The sequence below is a fragment of the Nematolebias whitei genome, chromosome 17 (assembly GCF_014905685.2).
Source record: "Nematolebias whitei isolate Nwh7 chromosome 17, NemWhi1, whole genome shotgun sequence".
NCBI classification, from domain to species: domain Eukaryota; kingdom Metazoa; phylum Chordata; class Actinopteri; order Cyprinodontiformes; family Rivulidae; genus Nematolebias; species Nematolebias whitei.
The window spans coordinates 26,811,645-26,836,049 of record NC_056514.1 but is presented as its reverse complement, the minus strand read 5'-3'; the positions used below and the strand labels follow the sequence as shown (position 1 = coordinate 26,836,049).

The following is a 24,405-nucleotide window of genomic DNA, read 5'->3' as shown; positions in this document are numbered from 1 at the left end:
GATGGATGGATGGATGGATGGATGGATGGATGGATGGATGGATGGATAATAGGTTTTCAACATGGCTGAAGACTGTTAACAACAGATGAACAACAACATGTTACACTTTGTTGGTATTTATTTAGGAAAACACCCCTGCCTATAAAAAGTTAAGTAAATGATTACATATTTCATTGGAAACAAGATGGTAATAAGCATCCAGTTGCTTCTAATCACATTCACTTGATGGACCACCTGCACGTGTCACCACCCCAATCAGTAAGGACCTTGAGAATGATCTTGGATCATTACTACATGCCATTCATCTCAGGCTGTTTATCTCATCTTTATTACAAAGACCAGATGAATTTCATCATGCCTCCATAGCTAATATGGTGCATATACATTATCAATTGGCAGATTTATAAAGTAAAAAAAAAAAGATTAAATGTAAATTTGGGGGAAATGCTGTCAACATTTAAAGGCCATACTGAACCAACTAAAGAATATAGATTAAAAACACAGAATAACGATGCTCAGAACTAATATGAGAGGACTAAATGTTCCTGACGTCTAAAATTCAGATAAATGATTACTTATTATTTTCCTGTTGCAATCATTAAGTTTCTTATACCATATCAGGTGAAGCTATTTTATAATCATCATGATTACTGTGTAAAGATGGAATTTGGTAAATGGAAACCCATTCCTTCTGTTTATTAAACTAAATTAAATGAAACTGTTTATTTAACTAACTGCATGGTGGCATTTGCACTTCCACTGGTGTCTGTGTGCCACAGGTGCTGTGTTGACTTGTGTTTTCAGTGTGGAGCTGGGGTGGCATATGGTGTGAGGGGAAACAGAAGTCAGTACAACACCAGATGTGAAGCTAGGGTGTGGACATAAAGGTAGGATCAGCCTTTAAGGTTCAATAACCTCATTATTGTCTGTGACATTGGACATCTATCATGTCTGTCCTCTTAATGACATCCTAATGTTTCTATAAACTAAAGTAAAGAGCTATGTGTTGTCATCATTGTATGTTTCTATACAATGACAAAATGTGTTCTCTGTGTTTAATTAATTTCATTGGGCAGCTACTGTATATAAGCACCCAGGGAGAAATTAGGGATTAGGTGTTTTGCTCAAGGACACAAGGAAATATGGACATGGAAGAGAGTTGAACCTGCAATTTTCTGGTCCCAAGTTGGCCGCCCTACCTCTACACCAACTTGGCCCCAGAACAGCAATTGGTGGAGATATGAACAAGAAAATGTGTTTAATAAAAAAAAAAAGAAGTTTTTTTCTTAAAGTAAAAAAGTTTTTTGTTAGTTTAATTTAGTATTTTTGTGCGCGCTAAACAATAAAGCTAAGAGTAGGATTTTGTCTAATTGCCCCACTTCACTGAACCAAAAAAATTGTATTTTGCTTGTTTTCTAATAAAATGTCATTTTATGTATTTCTTCAAACAAATATATTGACTAAATTTCTATTTTCCTTTAATTTATTAATACATTCTATATTTTGTTCATAACAAAGATATTTATTTAAACAAGACCAAAATAAGCTCTTTGTCCAAACTGACTTTTTTTCCGAAGATTTCAAATTGGAAAAAAAAATGGATTAAATCATAATTTTTCCTTTTGATATAATGCTTATTTCCAGAACATCTGCTGCCACTAACATGCTTCAGAAGGCAGGAAGAAATACCTGTATATTATGGAAGCTTAGGCCAAATGGACTTTATTGAATTTCCCAAATGAATACTATAACAGTCAAAAAATATGCAAACAATTAAACAGTCTGAATCATGCTGTAGGCTATTCATGATTAAAATTAGTTGTAAAAAGTTGGACCACTATCTGTAAGCCTGTTGCACTAGGAAATAAAAGTGTTGCTATGTTTAGGTAAATCCATCTGAGTTTTAATGTTTCTATAAAAACGTCATTCATTTGAATGTACGCCTGCAGTTTTGGAGGCAGTGGCACTACTGTTGTCTCACAACTGGATCTGAAACATATACTGATAATAATGACCCTGCATAGACATTTTTTTTTTGATACTATACAAGATGCAAATAAACAATTACATAAACTGAAGAAAAAAAACCCGCTGTGACAAACTAGCTAAGATCTGCAATTTTGTATTTGTTTTACTTTGATTTGACCCAGGTATCAGTATATTTTTTTATTAAAAATGATTCAAAATATTCCTTTCTCCAAAGTTCATGATCTAAAAGTCTAATGCATCTCATGTTCATCATAAATGTGCTATTAGAAATCATTTAGCAGTATGCAATAAAATAAAAAATAAGTTAGGATTTTTATCCACCTCAAGCTGAAATTAGAAAGATTTAGGCCTCTTTTCAATCTGTCTATTAAACAAGAATAAACACCCTGCAGCGTCTGTCTGAAATGGAGAAACAATCATCCCAGCTCTGGCCAAAGCTAACAGATTCTACTCATTAAAACCTCCAAGGCTCAATAAAAATCAGAATCACCTTTATTGACCAAGTTTGTGTGCACAAACAAGGATCTAGACTTCGGGTTCAGGCACTCCCAGCATCAGACATCAAGTCAAATATATATAAATTTAGAGGAAATAGAATAAATGATAAAAGGTAAACAGTAAATACATGTATGAGTATGTGTGACCAATTTTCATTCTTAAATTTCTTCTTCCTTATGTATACTTAAGAGAGAAAACGCAGGTTGTGCTAATGTGCTTATTTTGTTTCACAGCAGAGTAGCTGACTACTCAACTCTACGGTGTTAAACAGAAGTCGCTCTTATCTTTTCTTTGCTCTGCTCACACACACAAGAGATTTAGGTCATTTCCTCTGCAGCCGTTTTTGGACTTCATCAATGACACTGTTGGCGAAGACCTAATGGACAATTAATGAATGCGGGCACCATGCCAAATTACTCTGAACTGGCTAAATGGAAAAAGGACAAGATCTGTTTAATATAAGCTGTAGAGGCAGTTGTGTTTCACACATCATCACTTTTAAGGCTGTGATGTACAGATTAAGATATTTTAAACAGTTCAATACATAAAGTTGGTTGAAATGGGTAAAGGAGTCAACCCTGCACTTCATGTGGTGACATTTTTTTTCTACTTAAAATGTAAAGTGCAATGCTCTTCAGCAAAATTAGTTTTATCTAACCATTATATAACATATCAAAAAGCTAATTAAAAAGCTTACATTTAAATAAAATATACTACATAAAATCAATCAAAACCAAATCCTCCTTTTTGTTAAATTTTGTTCACTCCTTCAGTGTTCCTGGTCAATCACGATAAATCCGATTACAGATTCATGATAATACACGTTATGCTATGATGATTTTTAATTAACTTGTTTTATCAGGAGCAGCACAAATTTAGATCTTTTTTTTTTTTAGAGGTTGTAAACTTCACTGATTTGAGCTCAACTTACTTTTTTTTTTAAGTAGGAAAGACAGAATGGTTATTTAGAATACAGCAAACTTGTTTATCACACAATAGTTGTGTAGGACACTTCTTTTTAAACCATTTTGTTTAAAAAAAACGGCTCAGAAACGAATATTTTTGTGTTCTCGGTCAATAACTATTTATTTTTTTCGTAAAAAAAAAAAAACATGAAAAAATAAACTTCCAAAATTGCAACTGGGAACATATGTTTAATCTTACCATCCGAATTATGTAAAATAAATAGATAAATAAATAAATATATGGCCATTGAATGGTCAGGACTCTTTGCAGGACCCCCATCCTCTTTACTGGATCGGTTGTCTCATTGTTTGGATCGCATCTGTTTTTTCTTCTACTTCTGACTTTTTCTCCTCTTCAGCATATTTCATGTCACCACTGTCATGACTAAGGATATGATCTGGAGCCTAAATATCAGTATATTGTTAGATTATAAGCTGCCACAGAATCAATCTGGAGCAACGCCTTTAAACAACTTTATTTTCCCAGAGCTGCAAGAAAATTGTTAGATTTTTTTTGGAACCAATGCTGTGGTGGTGAGAATGTTAACAAAAGTTATTATTGAGATAAATATTGAGCTTATTGAGCATGCATCAGGATGTGTTTTTTCATTTCATTTTCATGGAGGCTAAGAAGAGAAAAAGGGGCTTGGGTGTGTGTGTGTGGGGGGGGGGGGGGGGGTATGTGTCCACAAAAAAACAAATGCATCTAAATATGTGAAAGAATTAATCCCATCTGCTAAGGTCAGCTTTCTTTATCTAATGCCTCACACATTGATTTCTAATGATCATTCATTTTAGACTGGAATAACAACAGGTGTAAAAAAATATATAACCCCATATTTTATGAAACTAATTTAGAAATGGTTGCCTCTGTTAAGATGACGTGGACAAACTTGATATATATCACAGGTTAAAAATACACAGTCTTCTGAGTGAAAACTTTAAAATTGTAAATTTTGACTGGAAGATAATAGGAAGGTTAGGGTTTTTTTATTATTATTTTAATTATTACAATTTTTAACTCACAAATACTCAGAACTGATTATTAATAAGGGGGAAAAAAAAAACGTTACCGTTGGGGCTTTCTTCATCTATGGCCACGATGGTAGCAGGAGGACCAGAGCGAGAAAGTTTACATTCTGAAAAGAAGATCAAAAGTATAAATTAAAACTATATACTTTTATGCATAAAACTTTAAATTTACATTAATATTTTTCCTTCATTTATATATATATATATATATATATATATATATATATATATATATATATATATATATATATATATATATATATATAGTAAAATAAGAAACTTCATTGTGAAGCTTCGGATTGACATTACTTAATAAACACTTTGTATTTATGATGAAAGTGATTTCAAAAGCTCCTGTGGTGTGATGAGTACACAAATGCTGCAAGAACTATGGCAATGAATGCATAAAGATAAATAAAGCATGAGCTTTGCAGATATACTCTATAGTTTATTAACCTCGTTCTTCTCTCTTCACTGAGGGGGAATAGATTGGGTAAGAAAAGAGCACATGAATTTTATAAGCGGGATGTAATGTAGTGTAAAACGAGGTGAGGTAAGGGAAACAAGAGCTGACAGTAAAATAGATTAAAGCCCATTCTTTTAAGAACAGACTTAATCCTCTGAAACCATCTCTGCATGGTCAGCAGAGATAAATAAAGTGGCACAGAAACTGAACACGTTTAACAGAAGAAGGAAACAAGAAGTCAGTCTTACCCTCATAGTGCCAATCTGCAGTTAAAGACAGCCACACCAAGTCAGGATGGAGAAGAGGGGGAAGACAGCAGTCAAGGAAGGACAGGAAGAAAAAGAAAATGGAAGAAAATATATTACTACAATCTTTCAAATCACAAAAGTAAAGTTGGAAAATAAAAATTAAAAAATGTGTTAAAGGGATAGTATCATTTGTTTAGAAGAAGTTCTTTAAAATTATATAAACAATATCTTACCTGTTGTAGATAGCTATTTGAACAACCTCAGATTGGAAAAATATCAACAAATTCAGATTTCATTGATGAAAGATTAATTATTCAGAGGGGAGCCATATTTAAATTGCTTCCATCTTAAAGAAAATCCAATCCCAAATTCTTGTTTTACACTGTCATTTTGCTGTGAATTCAGCATTAGAAGGTTATTCTGACAGAAATTATGTTCCTTCCAGATGTGCTACAGCTGTTTCTATTTGCACTTGTAAATAACCACAAAACCCTTTGTAAATAACTAAGAAATGCAAAATCAACAGCAATGTAAACAATTCTAACTTTAGGTTTGCATGAAGCTCTATAAAATATTTGAGATCATTGCTTTTTATTAAAATGACAAAAATTGACTTTAGCCTGAACACCACATAAACTAGTTATTAGTTCTTCAGTACAAACAGAAATACACAAATTCTTCCATCAGGGGTTGTTCAAAAGTGCTACTGTATCTACAACATTGATAGTTCATAACCCAACTGCAAATAATTTGAACTTATTACTTTAAAAGAGAAAAAAAAGTTGAAAGCTTGAGTTAAAAGTTTGAAAAAGTATTTTTTTAAAGGGTGTGAAGTGTTAGTGGTAAGCCAATGTGTCAAACTCCTTAAGCTACAAAAGGAATATCAAAGTTCATGCTCAATAATCCAGGTAAAAAATCCTGCAAAGTTAAGTCAAATGGACGGTTTACTTTTTTGTTTTGTTGTTGTTGAAGCATTTCACCTTTTATCCAAAGGACTTCATCAGTCTGAGGAGCCACAACAAACTCAGTCCCGTAAGTGGCATACTCACATAGTAGACCAACCAGTTTTATGGTGATAAGATGGTTTCCGGTGTCTGCCCTCTCCCCCGTCGACTCCACCGAGGCAGTCATAGCCAAAGTGGTTCATGCTCAATAATCCAGGTAAAAAAATCCAATGAAGTCAGGTCCTCTGGACGGTTTCTTTTTTTTTAAAATCATTTTGGCTTTAGCTGCCTCAGAAGAGTCGCCGGGGGAGAGGGCGGACTCCAGAACCCATCTTTTCATCAAAAAACTGGTTGGCCCACTATGTGAATAAGCCACTTATGGCACTGAATTTGTTGTGGCTCCTAGGACTGATGAGGTCCTTTGGATGAAAGATGAAACATTTCAACAAATAAAACAAAGAAATAAAAAAACAAAAAGAAAAAGAAACTGTACAGAAGACCTAACTTAACTTTTTTGGATTTTTTTTTTCCTACTTGGATTATTGAGCATGAACTTTGATGTTTTGAACCACTTTGGCTATGGCTGCCTCGGAGGAGTCCACTGGGGAGAGGGCAGACTCCGGAAACCATCTTATCACCATAAAACTGGTTGGTCCACTATGTGAGTAAGCCACGTATGGGACTGAGTTTGTTGTGGCTCCTCGGACTGATGAAGTCCTTTGGATGAAAGACGAAACGTTTCAAGAAAAAAAAGAAACTGTCAGAGGATCTGACTTAATTTTTTTGGACTACAAAGGGATAGTTTTGTTATATTTGAAGTCATATTTTCAGTAGGTAATACCTTATCAGGCAAGCATGGAAAAAAGGGCAAAAGTCTTCAACCAGGCTAGGCTAATAGCTAGCTAAACAATGTCCTTTTTTTTTTTACATTGTATTGCAAGCTTTGAAAACTTTTATTTTTTCAAAAATGACACACAGTTGTGAAAGAGAGCTGCTTTACCTGATAGTAAATTCTTACAATTTAACATGATGATGTTCGTTTGGTTTGTTGCCGTTTTCTCAACTAAACAACATCCGTGCCACTACACGAATGTTGGTCTCCTGAGGCTATTAAATGCATCACTCCACTAGGAATGAGTAAACATTTGAGCCAACCTGACATCCATATCAAGTGAACTAATACAGCATGTCAGCACCATTGACATTTACAGTAACGCTCAGCACTCATTCGTTTGTATAGTAACACCGACGTTAATTTAAGAAAACAAACTAAACAAATGTCAAGGTAATGCAAAATGTAGAGGTTTAATATTAGCTAATGTAGCATTCTTTCATGCAGAAACGTGTTTGGGAAAGAGTTGTTTTATTGACCTGAACGACTAAACAACACATATTCACCATTAGCCTAGCGTGGAGGAAGACTACTCTTTTTTTCAAACTGTGCTCTGCGACTGAGGTCTCAGTTGACAAAGGTACCAATGACTAATAACTATTTGACAAGAATACTACTTTATTAATGACAATACTATCAGTCCAAGAGCAACAATCCCCACTTACCACAGCCTAGAAATATCAGAAAAAAACATTAATCTTGGCTTGAAGCTTAAAATAATCCCATTCTCAGCAAAAAAAAAAAAGAGAGTACTGACACTCAAGTGTTCCCATTTCTTCTTTTGTCCTTGCGAGGATAAACGGAAACAAGCCTTATTACAAACTTATTCTACAGCTCTGGGTGATGGCTGTGAAAATCCCAAAGGAAGCCTGGAAGATGGATATATGATTACTGAGAAAATAGACTTTATGGAACAATGATCCCACTTTCTTTCCTTTTTAACGCCACCAGTCTCTCTCGTCCTCTCCATTGTAATACATTACTGTGGCACGGACCATTTCAACATTCATCTGTATTGTTTGTTTTTCACCAGTGGAAGCAGTATAAAATTAAAAAAAAAACTCTAGAAATTGATTTTTCTGTCCTGGAGCTCAGTATTAACCTATATTAGAGGCGAAAATGATTGATTTTGTGGTCAGTCATGCACAACAGAGACAAGGAATGTTTTCATTTTTTTCACAGATTTTAATCTGACCTTTTAAACCAAGCTAAAAGTTGTTAAAGTTTACAGTTTGCTCCATTGTCTGGCTGTGACATGATGCATTAATCATGCATGGTGATGCAAGACAATGCCACAGCTTTCCTGGAAGTTTTACTTCAACAGAACTCTTGTTTATGTCGGTGAGAAAGCCAAAGGGACATAATGTTGCCAACACCTTTGTGAAATTTTGCACAAAGCCCCCAAAGAGCCACTGTAAAAATAAAGTGTAAAATTTGAGGTCATACAAATCCATTCCCTTAGGTTGTTTAACCAGACACATAAATGTATAACTTCTTCCCTCAGTTTTTACCATGTGCACGGGTTTGCAAACATACCCACCTGAGAGCAGTATGTCACTGTTTGGCTTCAGTAACATTAAAAAGTGGGACTGATAATCTTTTCCAGATTAGAATTTAAAAAGAAATTAACAAACCTGTAAAATTATAAACATGACTGTCAGCTGATGATATGCTAAAAACTATTTTTTAATTGAAATGATTATAGCTTGGAGCTATATGAACATTAAGGAATGGTCAAGCTTAATTTAGCAATTGTTCTAAATGAAAAAAAAGTCATATCTTTGTAACAAACTGGTGAAATTACATTAAATGTAGACACATAGGTTTATCATGTATATAGTACTCCATACAACCTCGTGCATGTGCAATTGTCTTTATTCCAAATGTGTGCATTCTGCTTCTTTTTTATTATTTCATCTGTCTTTTTTCTGTATAATTAGAACATGCTACTGGATGCCTCAAATTTCCCCCTGGGGATTAATAATGAATCAACAAACAAACAAACAAACAAATGTAAGTAAGTCAGTCAGTCATTCTCCATCCATCCATCCATCCATCCATACATCCATACATCCAAACATACATACATACATTTATACATACATAACTAACTAACTATAATATGAATGTCTGACTCAGTCATAAGTAATGGGATTTGGGTGAAAGCAGACAATTCTTCTGATAGGACAGCCAGTGCAATTTGTAGATGGTCCCTAAAACCTTGTCTAAGTGCCGGTGTTGTGTTTATATTTCCTCATCTAAATGGAAACCAAAACAAAGCACAACACCTTCTGAACATAGACACCCACTGTATTGAGAATCCATGTGTGTGGTTTTCTAAAATAAGGGGACATACTTCTACAACCTCAAACTTATTTATTTTTAAGCCATGATCCCTGACGGGGTTTTGTAGTTTTCTAAAGGGTGCATCTCAGGTTAGCAACCCAGAAAGAGGGATAAGCCATGGAACAATAGTCACTAGTTACATCACACTCCACCAGCTGGCCTGTGTGTATGGGCACAGCAGATGACAGATGTGTATCCAGTGCTTTACTGCCTTTTTATCCTTCAGTGTAAACTGATGCCCCTCATATATTACTAAACAGCCATGTGTTCTCTACGGGGCATCTCTTTCATTCTTTCGTTCCCCTCAGTTTCTTTCCCATCTTGTCTCTTCTCATCTGCTTCCCTCTTTCTACCTGTCAGCCCGATTCCCCCCTCAAATAATGAAAGTTAAATAGGATGAAACTGGGTCATAACATCAAGTGGCAGATGAACATGGAGACATTTCAATTTGAATTAAACCTTTGATGTGTGCTAAACAGGTAGTGCTAATTTAAAAATCAAGTTAGCCGTGGATGTAAGTTTTTACCAGCTCTTGTACATTTTTTTCATCATTTATATTTTGAATTCATTTTGTTAGCAATGAAACCAGTCGTTACGGTGGTTCTGTTTCTTTCGGCATTTGACAGCGAGCAATATAAGATGAAGGGTTAACAGCACTGAAATGCTAATTTTTACAGATCCGGGCATATCCCCTCGGTTAATAAATGAGCTCCTACAGTTAGTGCAGACACTTGTGCCCTTTAAGTCTCTTAAATGTGCTTGTACGTTTCATATTTTAACAGTGTATCTTTCCAGTTGTTTTTCTTCAAAAGGTTATTGATAAAATTACAGGTTTAGCATTCCTTGTAGAAATGCATATCACCTTCTGCCTCTCATTACAGAGTGTTAGACCAACATTCTTTTATGGTGAGAAATTACAACATTGCAATAAACGAATAGCAAAATGTTACTGTTGGTGTATGTAATCAGAAAAACTCTCAGCTACTATCACAACAGATTTGAGCAAAATATTTGTAAAAATTACATTATTATATCATTGGAGTTTGGAGAGGCCATGGAGAATGGCTTCCATACGGCTTCGAGGCGATTCTGGTTCACCATCCAGCATCTCGGAGGTGGGCAAGAGCGGTACGCCACCAACACTATTTATAGTGGAGGTGGTGTGCTGCTGACCTCAACTTGGGATGTCGTGGGTCGGTGGGCAGAATACTTTGAAGACCTCCTCAATCCCACTGGCACATCTTCCACTGAGGAAGCAGAGCCTGGGTACTTTGGGTTGGGCTCTCCAATCTCTGGTTCTGAGGTCATCGAGGTGGTTAAAAAGCTCCTCGTTAGCAGGGTGACTGGGGTGGATGAGATTTGCCCGGAGTTCCTTAAGGCTCTGGATGTTGTGGGGTTGTGTTGGCTTATAAGACTCTGCAATATTGCGTGGAGATTGAGGGCAGTTCCCCTGGATTGGCAGACTGGGGTGGTGGTCCCCCTATTCTAAAAGGGGGACCATAGAGTGTGTTCCAAATACAGGGGATCACACTCTTAAGCCTCCATGGTAAGGTCTATTCGGGAGTTCTGGAGAGGAGGGTCCATTGGATAGTCGAACATCAGATTCTGGAGGAGCAGTGTGGTTTTCGTCCTGGTAGTGGAACACTGGACCAGCTCTACACCCTCTGCATGGGCCTGGAGAGTGCATGGGAGTTTGCCCAACCAGTCTACATGTGCTTTGTGGACTTGGAGAAGACATTTGATTGTGTCCCTCTGGGAACCCTGTGGGGGGTACTCCGGGAGTATGGGGTACCAGGCCCTTTGATACAGACTGTTAGGCCCTTGTACGACCGGTGTCAGAGCTTGGACCGCATTGCCGGCAGTAAGTCGGGCTCGTTCCCAGTGAGAGTTGGACTCCGCCAAGGTTGCCCTTTTCCACCGATTCTGTTCATAACTTTTATGGACAGAATTTCTAGGTGCAGCCAAGGTGTTGAGGGGATCCGTTTTGGTGGCCTAAGGATCGCTTCTCTGTTTTTGCGGATGATGTGGTCCTATTGTCTTCATCAGGTCGTGATCTACAGCTTTCGCTGGAGCGGTTTGCAGCCAAGTGTGACGTGGCCGGGATGAGGATCAGTTCCTCCAAATTCGAGGCCATGGTCTTGAGACGAAAAAGGGTAGAGTGCCCTCTCCACGTTGGGGAGGAGGTCCTGCCCCAAGTGGAGGAGTTTAAGTATCTTGGGATCTTGTTCACGAATAAGGGAAAAATGGAGCGTGAGATCGATAGGCAGATAGGTGCAGTGTCAGCAGTGAAGCAGGTGCTCTACTGGTTTGTCATGGTGAAGAGAGAGCTGAGTCAAAAGGCTAAGCTCTCAATTTACTGGTCGATCTACGTTCCTACCCTCCTCTATGGTCATGAACTTTGGGTTGTGACCGAAAGAACGAGATCACAGATACAAGCGGCCGAAATGAGTTTTCTTTGCTAGGTGTCTGGGCTCTCCCTTAGAGTTGGGGTAAGAAGCTCAGTCATCCGGGAGGGACTCAGAGTAGAGCTGCTGCTTCTCCACGTCGAGAGGAGCCAGTTGAGATGGCTTGGGCATCTGGTTAGGATGCCTCCTGGACGCCTGCCTGGTGAGGTGTTCCGGGCACGTCCCACCGGGAGGAGACCTAGAGGAAGACCCAGGACACACTGGAGGAACTATGTTTCTTGGCTGGCCTTGGAGTGCCTTGGGATTCCCCCGGAGGAGCTGGCCCAAGTGGCTGGGGAGAGGGAAGTCTGGGCCTCTCTACTTAGGCTGCTACCCCCGTGACCTGACTCCGGATAAGCGGAAGAAAATGGATGGATGTATAGATATATTGTTTATGCTTTGTAAGATTAGTTAGCCATTTTTAGCTGTTTTGGTCTTTTGAATTTGATTGACTTTAAAAGTTGGTCAGTTGTAAATGACCATTTAGTAATTTGTTTTACTGAAACTTTAATTTAAAATCTTTCCGTGTTTAATGAGATATTTTGCTAACAGACAAACATACACATACAGAGAAGGGGGAAATCATTATTGCCACTTTTCCCCATTTGGTTTTGGGCAATCAGAAAAACTAAAATCATGTTTGCAAAAAAGTTAAATCTGGTCCTCTGGACATTCAAAAAAAACAAAAAAACAAACAAAAAAAAAAAAAGCAAAAAAATGTAGAAATGTTTCGTCTCTCATTCGAAAGACTTCCTCAGTCTGAGGTGCTGTATTCAGCACAGTCTCTTAAATAGCACCTTCTCAGAGTGGATCAACCAGTTTGTTGCTGACAACCAAAACCAGCTGCTCACATGGTGAAGAAGGACCATCAGCCTAACAATGGATCATTGGCACACTGATGGCTGTTTACTATTCACAGGGGGTTGAGTGATACTAGCAATCACAGCATTGTAAGAGGGGGACAGTTGAACCCGGAGGCCTCCACCCCTGTTTAATGATGGACGATTTCTTTTCACAAAGATGGCCTCCTTTACTCCTCTCTCAAACCATCGTTCCTCTCTGTCCAGGATGTGAACATCTTCATCCTTGAAAGAGTGACCGCTGGCCTGGAGATGAGTGTAGACCGCAGAATCCTGGCCTGATGATGTTGATCTTCTGTGCTGGGCCATCCTTTTGGCCAGTGGCTGTTTAGTTTCCCCGATGTAAGACTGATCACAGATGGTTTTGGTTGTCAGCAGCAAACTGGTTGATCCACTCTGAGAAGGTGCTATTTAAGAGACTGAGCTGAAAACAGCACCTCAGACTGAGGAAGTCTTTCGGATGAGAGACGAAACGTTTCTACATTTTTTTTCTTTGTTTTGTTTTTTGTGGGTTTTTTTTTTTAATGTCCAGAGGACCAGATTGAACTTTTTTGGATTTTTCTACCTGGATTATTGAGCATGCATCAGGATAAAATCATGTTTATGAGAACACAAAAAAAAGTTGTGTTGAGTTGATGGCAAGCTTAATGCAAAGCATGTAACAAGGTTGGATCAGATCTTCTGGATGGATTCTTCCAGAGGACCTGACTCAACCTTGCTTGATTTATTTACCTGGATTATTGAACATGCATCAGGGCTTCATGCAAAGCAGTTTCAGGAGAACTGAGGTTGAGTCACACAAGAAATGAAGCTCATAAAGAAAAATATTTGAAAATGCCACTGGATTCGATCAATATCACAAAGAGAAACAAGTTTTGACAACAAAGTCCATGCTCAATAATCCAGGTATAAAATCCAACATTTTTCAGTCAGGTCATCTGGAAAGTTTCTTTTTTTGTGCTGAAACATTTCGCCTTCGATTCGGAAGGCTTCATCAGTCAAGGAAACACACAAGAAAAGTACAGACAACAAAGTACAAAATGCAAGTAAAATAGTTTTTTTTTTCCTTCTTCTTTCAGCTGCTCCCTTCTTCAGGGGTCGCCACAGCGAATAACTTGCACAAAGACTTGGCAATGTTTTTTTATGACAGATGTCCATCGTGATGCAACCACAGACCACCGAGCTACCAAAGCCCTCTGTGTGGAACATAAAGCCGTCATCTAGCGTGCCCGGGGGAGCCCATGGTGGGAGTCAAGGGCCTTGCACATGGGCTCAGAGATGGGTAAATGAGAGTGGAGACAATTGTAGGTGTTCCACCTTTCCCACTCACATTTTGATGTGGTCAGTAGATAATTAAAGTAACATTACAGTGATTTTTTTTTTCTTCACACATACGTAGGGGTTTCCCCTGAAAAGTATCATTGTGAAATGTGGATTCAGAAACCTTCAGTGTCAGAGAGAACAAGGTTGTTGTGTAAAGGAATGGCCACATCGCACCAAAAAAGCTGTGGTTTCACTAAAAAAAACCACATTGTATAAACAGGGCATAAATCTGAGGTAATTTAAAACTTTAGTTCGGTTTTTATTATTCCATTTCTGCCCATGCAGATCTAGCAAACAGGATAGTGAGACAAGACTGATGCAGAGGGCGACAGGGGAAAAAAAGGTTTGACAAAGAAAAGACAAGTGACGACTCTAGCTGAGGATCACAGAATTAACAAGAGTCAGAAAAAAACTTGAGCTGGCTAAGACCTTTTGTTGTTTTGATACTCCCAAACACACAGCCTAGCAACCATCTCACAACACACATACACATACACTTACAACAGATTGTGAGTTCACATCACTTGATCCAGTTTACACAAATGAGACTGTTTGCCTGGCTCCTATTGCAAACTTACACCTGCTAGAGTTACCATAATATATACATGCTAAGGTTGTGGCTCAGTGGGGCACCTAGACAATGCTGAAGTGTGTATGTGCGTGTTTGCACATGTTTGTGTGTGTAGATCTGAGATCTCTTACAGGGGTGTCCAATCCTGGTCCTGGTCCTATGTATGCAAATCAGGTGAATCAGAGAAACATCTAAAACATGCAGGATAGCAGTGTTCCAGGAGCACGATTGGACACGCCTGATCTATTAGACACAAAGATTGAGTCATTTACTGTGAGACACAAAGAGTAGAGTTTTATGATGTCTACCAAAGTTTTATTATTGTTATAACATTTAAGAAACTGCTTAAACAGTCTGGAGGTCTTCCAATAGTTATTTTAAACATGTCTCACTTTAATAATAAAGAAAATAGAATATTTTGTAAGCTTTAGAGAAAAGCGTCGGACAAAAACATGTTTAGTGATTCTGCTAAAGCTAAGAAATAGACAGTAAAAAAAAAAGTAAAGTAATTTTCACCTGCTACCAAAGAGCAATAGTGTTGGCTGTGTCTTTGTGTGTCTGTACTTTTGGCAAAATGTTTAATTAATCACCAAACAGATTTAATTGAAAATGTTATTCATTATTTGGTTGACATCTACAAATGATTAACTTCAGTCAATACCAGTAAATGCCTTGTAATACCTCAGTGAATTTTAAAGATATTGGGTTAATATTTTATTTGGTCAATGCTGACAGTCAATCATAACACTTGGTCTATATACTTACAGATAATTTGAAATCACGTAATAAAGCACAAGATTGCACCTAATGTTATTTTAAAGGTTTGCACAAAACAGCTGTAATGCAATCATTGATCCACATCAGATGATCCTAATCTAAAACCAACATGAAAGGCAGTGGGCAATAGGAAATGCACTTCAAGGAATAATATTACAAACTGGTTTTGTTAGTTAAGATTATCAAACCATGTTGTGACCACTTCAAATAACAACTATTATGTTTCCCCAGCACTGCATCTAGAAAAAAAAAGTCCATTTTATTTAGCAGATTCCAGCAATGGGACATCCTATTGATCTGTGAAAGGTGAACCCCTAAAAATAATTAATGAATACAGTAAAAAAAGAGGTATCAGGTTTCTTTTAGTGCACACTCATGAAAAAGAAAGGGAAACATTCAGCTCTGTCCATTGATTTGGTGCTCAATAAACCCTGACTTTATGTGTTTAGAACTTTATTGATTAAGTTTAGAAAATTTAGGATTCTACCCATCAGTGCTGAAATCAAAACTACCAATTAGCATAAATCTGCATCTAATTAGTGGAAAAACTAATTATATCTGAAGCAGCTGCTAACATTCTGATTTGGTATATTCTGTCTGAGTTAGAAAGTCTTTCGAATGTTTTCAAGCACTTCTTTATTTGTGCCATATTGTGAAAAAATTGATTTAATTTAACAAGTTGTACTTGACTGCATTCAACTTGTTACCATCTGTTAGATATTTTTGCTTGGCTTATTTTGCCTGAAGTTGACACATCCTGAATGGAGAAGCCCAATGATTGTGAACTCAAAAATATAGAGGCAAATGTGAACACAGAAAAATAAAATGCAGACAGCCGTCATCAAGAGACATCTGTAAACAAGTTGATTATCTAAAAAAAAAAAAGTTCTCATAATAACGAATGAAATCTTTTCATTATTATGATAGAAAGTTACAAAGCTTTTGTCAATGCCAACAAAATCTTTTGTATTTCCCACTACAATAAGGCAGGAGTAATGTTTTGCTTGTGTCTTGTGTATGCAAAATAGCACGTGTTTCTCTGCCATGTTAGCAAAATATTTCTTAAACCACTGGACAAAGTTTAATAAAACTTTCAGAAAGTAATCACTGTGTGCACATTTACAAATTATTTTTTGAAGTCAGCCTCATTCAGTTTGTCTGCCACAGCTAACTGACCTTAGCAAACATCTTCATCTCCCACCATTTATCCATAGTTTGGTTTTGGAGGAGACAGGTTCAAGACAGAAACATTCCTCAGATATTCCAGACATTCCTCTCTCCAAGAGGCATCCTGTTCAGACGCTCGAACCACCTCAGCTGATTCCATTCAATGCAAAGGAGCAGTGGTTCTTCTCTGAGCTACCCTCAGATGACAGAGCTCCTTACATAATTTCTAAGGCTGAACTTGACCCATCTTACAAAGGAAGCTCATTTCAGCTGCTTGGATCTGGGATCTCATTATTTCGGTCATGATCCATCCTTCCTGACCATAGGTGGGGGTTGGAATGTAGATGGACCAGTACATTTAGAGTTCTGCCTTTTGACTCAACACTTTCTTCACCATGTCTGACCAAAGCCACACCTTCATTACTGGAAGAGGTACCATTCCATCAAACCATCTTCTGCCTTCACCCCCCAAAAAATATAATAAATGAATGAATGAATGAACAGATTAATGAATGAATGAATAAATGAATGAATGGATGAATGAATGGATGAATGAATGAACAAAACACAAAAAACAAGAGGAGGCATCCCACCAGTTTCCGATTAAGAACCATGGCCTAGGACAGAAGCTTCACACTCAGTTCCCCAGTGTGACCATAGCATGCATTCCAACAAGTAGTGATGGACTGTAATTTAGTATTTGTTTATAATGCTTTCCATCTTTGTGAGTAAGACTGGAGAGAAACTGAGAATTGACAGAGAAACATATTGCAGAAGGAAGTGTGTTGCATTCAATGTGGAAATCCCTCTTGACTGGTCTTTAAAAACACCTATTGCAATTCTAAATCAACATCTGCAAAAAAAATGTCATATGAGTGTTGCTCACAAATCTGCACAAAGTAATTAATAAGGATTAATGGCATCACAATGACCTAATCCTGTGAACAATATGTGTATGGCATTCCTGAGCTATGTGTGGGCGTTTAGTCATTAAGGTTTAAATGGGTGTGTGAGTTAATTACATCTTGGACCTTTTTGATATAACAATATGCAAAGAGTCCTTTGAAGATAATTTGCCTATTAAAAGCACATTGGATTAAACTGTGTGAATGAAAATGTTAAAACAGGAAGCTACTTTCTCCATATCTGTTCTGTCTAGTGTCTTCAGTGTCTGGTTCCCCATGTGGCTCAAAACGAATGTGTATCAAATAGATTTGGTACAGAACTAACTGGCTATTAGACAGACTTGGTCTTCAAAATATGACTTCCAATGCTTCAAACTGGAGATTAGAAAGATGTTTTACCAAAAGTTTAAAATGCAAGAGCAGACAAACTAGAGAAAGCTTGTAGTGTTTAGTTTAGTTTTCTTTCTTTTTTTTTCCCTCTCTCTCAAGAGTTTCTCATGTATCATGTCTTTTTAAGCTTCCATCAGTGGGTACGCCAATCTCCAAACCTCCCTGGAGACAGATTTTTCTGTTTACCAGCCAGCCATTTATCCATCACCTGCTCATCTCTCCCTTCATCCATGGAGGACAGAGAGGGAACAGAGGAGAGGAAATATGTAAGGGAATACTTTTTTTTAAACCACGTACATGAAAAAACTGAGGATTTTTAGCAGCGGACAGTCAGAAATGACTAAGTTCAAAGGAAAGGATGTTGTCACAAGCGAATGGATGAAGACTTCCAATGGGAAGACTGAAAAAAAAAATCGAGATGAGTAAAAGGAGAGGATTGTGGAAGAGAGGCAGTATGACCTTGTGTTAGATTGATGCCTCTCAAGAGAAAACGGATTGCCGAACCGCTTACACACATAAACACACACTCATGCCAGACACACCAACTCCCACATGAGTTCACTGCTGTAGGGATCGCCACTTTGTCACTGTGCTGGCTTATTCATTATCCCCCACTCTCTCCCTCTCTAGCTTTCTGTCTCTATCTCAATGTGTCAGGTCGATTCCCACCGAGTACAGGGCTGAACACAGCTGACGGCTGTGATGGTAAAAATCAGACATTACTTGTTCTTGTACTGCACTTCACCCCCACCAAAAACTCAAAGTGAACCAATGAGCTGATGATTCTCTGCAAAGTTAACTTTCACATTGGTTTTGTGGAGATTCCGAGGTTTTTTCCACTCATCTCCTCTCCCAGCTGCTGAGTGGCAGAGCAGAGCCTATCAGCCTCAATTGTTTCCAGTCAGCTGATGAAGAACCTTCAGTACTTAAGGGTGTTTGACTCAGAGAGCTGGAACATTGTTCCTCACTGGTACTTTGTCTGGCCAGAAGTGTTTGATGTGAACTATATATAACTGATTTTGTGTCTCCTTGTGGTCCTGTAGCTCAGGTTTCCTTGGTTCCTTGCTTTCCTTGACCCAGCTCTTGTCTACTCTCCAGTCTGCTTCCTCATGTCCTCCTGGTTCCTCTTGCTTAGAACAACCATCTACAACTAAAACCGTAGAACCTTTCAAACACCTTGTCATTCAGCTTTTCAGTATGTCCTGCCACTCTCCATCATCCCCTATACCTAACTGGTCATTTTGGTCTGCTTTGCCATCCTAGAAGCTCCTGGTTCCTCCTCTCCTGCAAAGTCAAAGAAAAAGACAAGTAAGCCTAAGTACCTCTCTACTCCATCCAGGATAATCTACATAACTATACTGACCATCACTAATCCCCTACAGCTCTTACTTGTGTCCCTATTGGTCACTTGGTTGACTTGGGGTGATATCGCAGCTCTCCCCTTGACTTTGACCTGTTAATATGGCTCTTTTGAAAAAAATTGTAAGGATCACTGCCCTATACCAAGAAGATACTACTATTCAGTTTGAATAGATGGGTAATGTCTCTTCAAAAAGACAAACAAACCATGGCATAACACACAATCTACTTTTGGGTTGCAGCCGAGGAGAGACACTGGAATGATGAGGCATTGTGCAGCACTGTCTACAACTCCCTATCTGAAGAGATCATCTAGCAACTCAAGAAGAGCCAGAGTTTTTGGATGGATTAATCAATCTAGCCATCAGAATAGATAATCAGCTAAGATAGTGAATCCACCAACGGGACTCCAGATCCCATCATGCTCCATCTTCCATCAACCTTGTGTCTCACAAAAACCCAACCCGGAAGTTATTTCAGTCTATTGCTCCTTTCACCAGCTCTGAGGTAGGACCCATGCAAATTGACCACATTCAACTCCCCTCAGAGGACAGACAATGCTAAATCTTGGCAAACAAGTGCATATATTGTTGTAAGCCTGGCCATTTCCTTGCTAATTACTCTCTGCGGGTAAAAGGAAAATCCCACCAGTTGCCCAGGAAATACTGGTGGGTAATTATTTTTCTCTAGTAAACAAATTAATCCCATCTACTAATTTGATATTTGACCAGATAAGCCATCCTGTGGCATCTCAAGTTGACAATGGGGCTGTACAGAACTTAATTGGTTTGGACTTGGTGAATCATCTCAAGATCTTTGTTATCCCCTTGACTTTTGCTCTCACTGTTTCTGCTCTTGCGTGACAATCACTAAACGCCATCACACACAAGACGGCCCATATTCATTGAGTAGTTTCCAGAAATCACCATTAGGAGGATGAGTTTTTTGTTTATTATTTTGCCACATCACATTTTTTCTTGGTTTCCCTTGGTTATCCAAACATAACCCCATCATAAATTGGGCAAAGCAAAGAGTGGAAAGCTGGAGCAGTTCTTGTTCTAAGAATTATCTTTGTTCTGAAATCAAATCCATCATTCAGAACCATGAACCTCCTGAATATATTGATCTGTCAGGAACACCCCACTTGTTACCATGACTTGGCACGAGCCTTTAGTAAACTGAAGGCTCTCTCCCTCCCTCTTCACCACCTGTATGACTGTGCTACTGAACTCCTTCCAGGTGCCCCCTGCCTTCCAATAGGTAATATAATCTATCAAGCCCTGAGATGGAGATGATGAGAAAATATATTGAGGATTATCTAGCCTCTAGTATTATTCATCCTTCCACCTCAACTGTATGAGCCTGTTTTTTGTTGTTGTTGAGAAAAAGGATAAAACTCTGAGACCACGCATAGCTTATAAGAGCCTTAATCAAATTATCATCAAGAATAATTATCCTCTTCCCCTGATTGCCTTTGTCTTTAAACAACTTTATGCAGCCTCCATTTTTTCCAAACTCAACCTCCGTAATGAGTACCACTTGGTACGCATAAGGGAGGGGGATGAATGGAAGGCTGTGTTTAACATCCCTTTAGGGCACGTTCAATATTTAGTCATGCCTTTTGGCTTGAATAATACTACTGCTGTTTTTCAAGCCCTCATAAACAATATCTTACAGGATTTTTTCAAAATGTTTTTGTGTTTGTTTAATTGGATGATATTCTGATTTATTCCAAAGACCCCCCCCCCCCCCCCAACAGCAAACCAGACACATCCAAACAGTCCTCCAAATGCAGCTGGAAAACGAACCGTTTGTTAAGGCTGAAAAGTGTGATTTTCATGTGACTACAGTATACTTCTTGGGTCTCATCTTTGAGAGTGGGTAGGTTCACATCAATCCTGATAAAATAAAGGTTGTGGCTGAATGACCAGTCCTTGAGAACAGGAAGAAACTTCAATGTTTCCTAGGGTCTGCCAATTTCTATAGGAAAATCATAAAGGATTATAGCAGAATGGCTCATTTCCTCACCAATCTTACTTCTATCCTTAGCTCTTTCACTGGTCTCCTGACACAGACTCTGCCTTTCACAAGCTTAAGGAATTGTTTAGCTCTGCTTCTCTACTCACCCAATCAGATCCTAAGAAGCATTTTATATTGGAGGTGGACACCTCAGACTCTGGAGTTGGAGCTGTTCTCTCACAAAGATCCGAGACAGATGGCAAGCTACACCCTTATGCATTCTTCTCTCAATGTTTATCTCCCTCTGAGCAAAATTATGATGTGGGGAACTGGGAATTGCTGGCCATCAAGCTCACGTAGGAACAGTAGAGACACTGGCTGGAAGGAGCCGAGCACCCTTTATTTTAATCATTTGGACTAACCATAAGAATCTCGCCTATGTTCAAGGAACAAAAAAATTAAACAACAGCCAGGTTCACTGGTCCTTGTTTCTTGCACATTTCTACTTCACCATCACCTAATGACATGGCTCCTGCAACATCAAACCTAATGCTCTCCACTGTGAGTTTTTCTCTATCAAGACCACCAAAGCCTTTAAACATGCTGCTGTCCAGCCTCTCCTGAAAAAAACAAACCTTGACCCCTCAGTTGTATCCAACTTCTGGCCTGTCTCCAGACTCCTAATTTGTCTCTAAAATACTGGAGAAAATAGTTGAGTCCCAGTTGAAGTGCTTCCTGGAGGATCACGCCATCAGAGCTATTCCAATCTGGCTTTAAACCTCTCCACAGCACTGAAACTGTCCTAGTGAAGGTTTTTAATGACATCTTCAGATCCACAGATACCGGTGATTCTGTGCTGCTTGTCCTATTGGACCTCACAGCCACCTTTGACACCATCGACCATGAGATCCTCATTGCTAGGTTGGAGCAGTGGGTGGGCATCACAGGGTCAGCCCTCAATTGGTTCAGATCCTACCTCGCTGACAGATCCTTTTGTGTCTCCATCAAGGATTTTAGTTCTGCAGCGACAGAGCTTAAATGGGGGGTTCTGCAGGGGTCCATCTTGGGTCCCCTCCTATTCTCTTTATACCTGCTGCCACTTGGTGCTATTTTCCTGAACCACAACATACCCTATGGCGACGACAGTCAAATTTACTTCCTCCTAAGACACAATGGTACATGCTCTATTCAACTTCTGTTTGACTGCCTGGCTGACATCAGGGACTGGGTGGCTTTAAACTTCTTAAGTTTCAATGAAAAGAAGTCTGAAGTCATGTTGTTCCCTCCCAATGACACGATCACAAACCACTGCATCGACCTTTCCACTCCATCCCTGTCAGAAAAACTAAGAGTCACTAATCTGGGAGTGATAATGGACCCTTCCCTGAAAGTTAACAATCATGTAAACATGATTGTTAAATCATGTTTCTTCCAACTGAGGTGGCTGTCTAAACTGAAGCTCATGTTGTCCAAAAATAACCCGGAGACAGTAATACATGCATTCATTACATCTAGGCTTGATTACTGCAATTCACTCCTGTTTGGTATCAGTCAGACCTCCATTGCATGACTACAACTGGTCCAGAATGCAGCAGCCCAATTTTTTACCAGTACAGGCAAAGAGAGCACATTACACCAGTTTTGGTCTCACTGCACTGGCTACTGGTTCACCTTCAAATCCAGTTCAAAATATTCCTGTTTGTCTACAAATTGCTGAACAGCTCCCCCCCCCCCCCATCTCTCTGATCTGCTACAACCACATGTCCCACCACGTTCCCTGAGGTCAGCGGACCAATTGCTCCTCACAGTTCCAGGAAATCGTCTTAAGCGCAGAGCTGACAGGACCTTCTCTGTAGTAGGACCAAGACTTTGGAACGAGTTACCTCTGCTTGTCAGACTGGCCCCCTCCCTCTCGGTTTTCAAATCCCATTTAAAAACTCACTACTATTCAGTAGCTTTCAACACCAGATGATCTGTGTTGTGAACCTGTACGCTCCACACTGGTTTGTTGTCATATTTATTATCTGCATCGTTTTTATGTCTATATTTTTTATTTACTTTATTTTGTATATTGCTTTGTGTGTTGTCTGTTGTTTACAGCACTTTGGTTGGCCTTGTTTTAAGTGCTCTATAAATAAAATGGTATGGTATGGTATGGTACCAAGGAAGATGAAAACATCCTTCCTCCTTCATGCAATGTGGGCATGGTCACATGGAACATCATTTGAGTTATCCAGTAGGCTCAGAAAACAGATCCACACCCAGTTACTGGTCCTTCAGGTAAACTATTTACCTCAACATCTAAGGGCCAAATGATTGACTGGGTACACGCCTCCAAGTTTACCTGTTATCATGGGGTTAACCACATGCTGTCATTCATTAAGAGGCACTTTTGGTGGTCACACAGTGCCAAAGGCATAAAGGAGTATGTTGCGGCTTGTTCCACCTATGTCCAAAATAAATATGGTAATCACCCCCCCCCCCCCAACTCCCAACCTCCTACAACCTCTTCCCACACCTGATAGACCACGGGTATGCAACCTTTACGATCAAAAGAGCCATTTTACACCTTCATTCACTTAATTAAATGCGTCCAGAGCCATAACAACCTGCTACAACTGTGATTATCAACTGGTGGCCCATGCGCCATTTTAGGTTTTGTAGGAGGAGACTTTTGTGGCCAGTAGGGGTGACATTATAAATCAAAAAAGATCTAATGATTTTTAACATTTATCGTTTTTTGTTTTTTTTCAATTTAAGACAAATGAAGAGACCAGATTCTTGTAAGGAGGGGGGAAATATAAAAAAAAATGTACCCCCCCCCCCCCCCATGAACTGCAGACCTATGTAATTTTTTAAATTGTGGAAAATATAATTAAGTATAGAAATGAAGCAAAAAGTTAAATTGAGTGTTTGCAAAATAAATGAAAACAGCAAAAAGTATTTTTGTTGTTGCTTTTATAACAACCAATACATTTCAATTTTATGCTAGTTTTGGTCAAAGCTTGAAAGAGCTGCTGCAGAGGGACCAAAGAGCCACATGTGGCCCCAGAGCCGCAGGTTGCAGACCACTGTGATAGACCATGGTCTGACATCGCTTTGGACTTAGTCACTGGTCTCTCTCTATCCGAAGATAATACCACCATCCTCAGTGCATTGATTGTTTTTCTAAGTCTGCATACTTCATCCACCTAGAAAAACTACCCACAACCTTTGAGACTGCTCAGCTCCTGGTCAACCACATCTTCCGCATCTATGGTATTCCTTCCA

General features: G+C 38.8%; 1 protein-coding gene across 1 annotated transcript in view; it reads right to left on the bottom strand.

The window, feature by feature from the left end:
* Positions 1–24,405, bottom strand: part of LOC119423497 (protocadherin-15) — a 322,189-nt gene that overhangs the window by 240,306 nt on the left and 57,478 nt on the right. Inside the window, exons 3-4 of the mRNA XM_037690893.1 lie at positions 5,199–5,213; positions 4,526–4,591 (exon numbers count right to left, since the gene is read on the bottom strand). Coding sequence (XP_037546821.1) covers positions 4,526–4,591; positions 5,199–5,213 — 81 coding nt within the window. The remainder of the gene's footprint in view (positions 1–4,525; positions 4,592–5,198; positions 5,214–24,405) is intronic.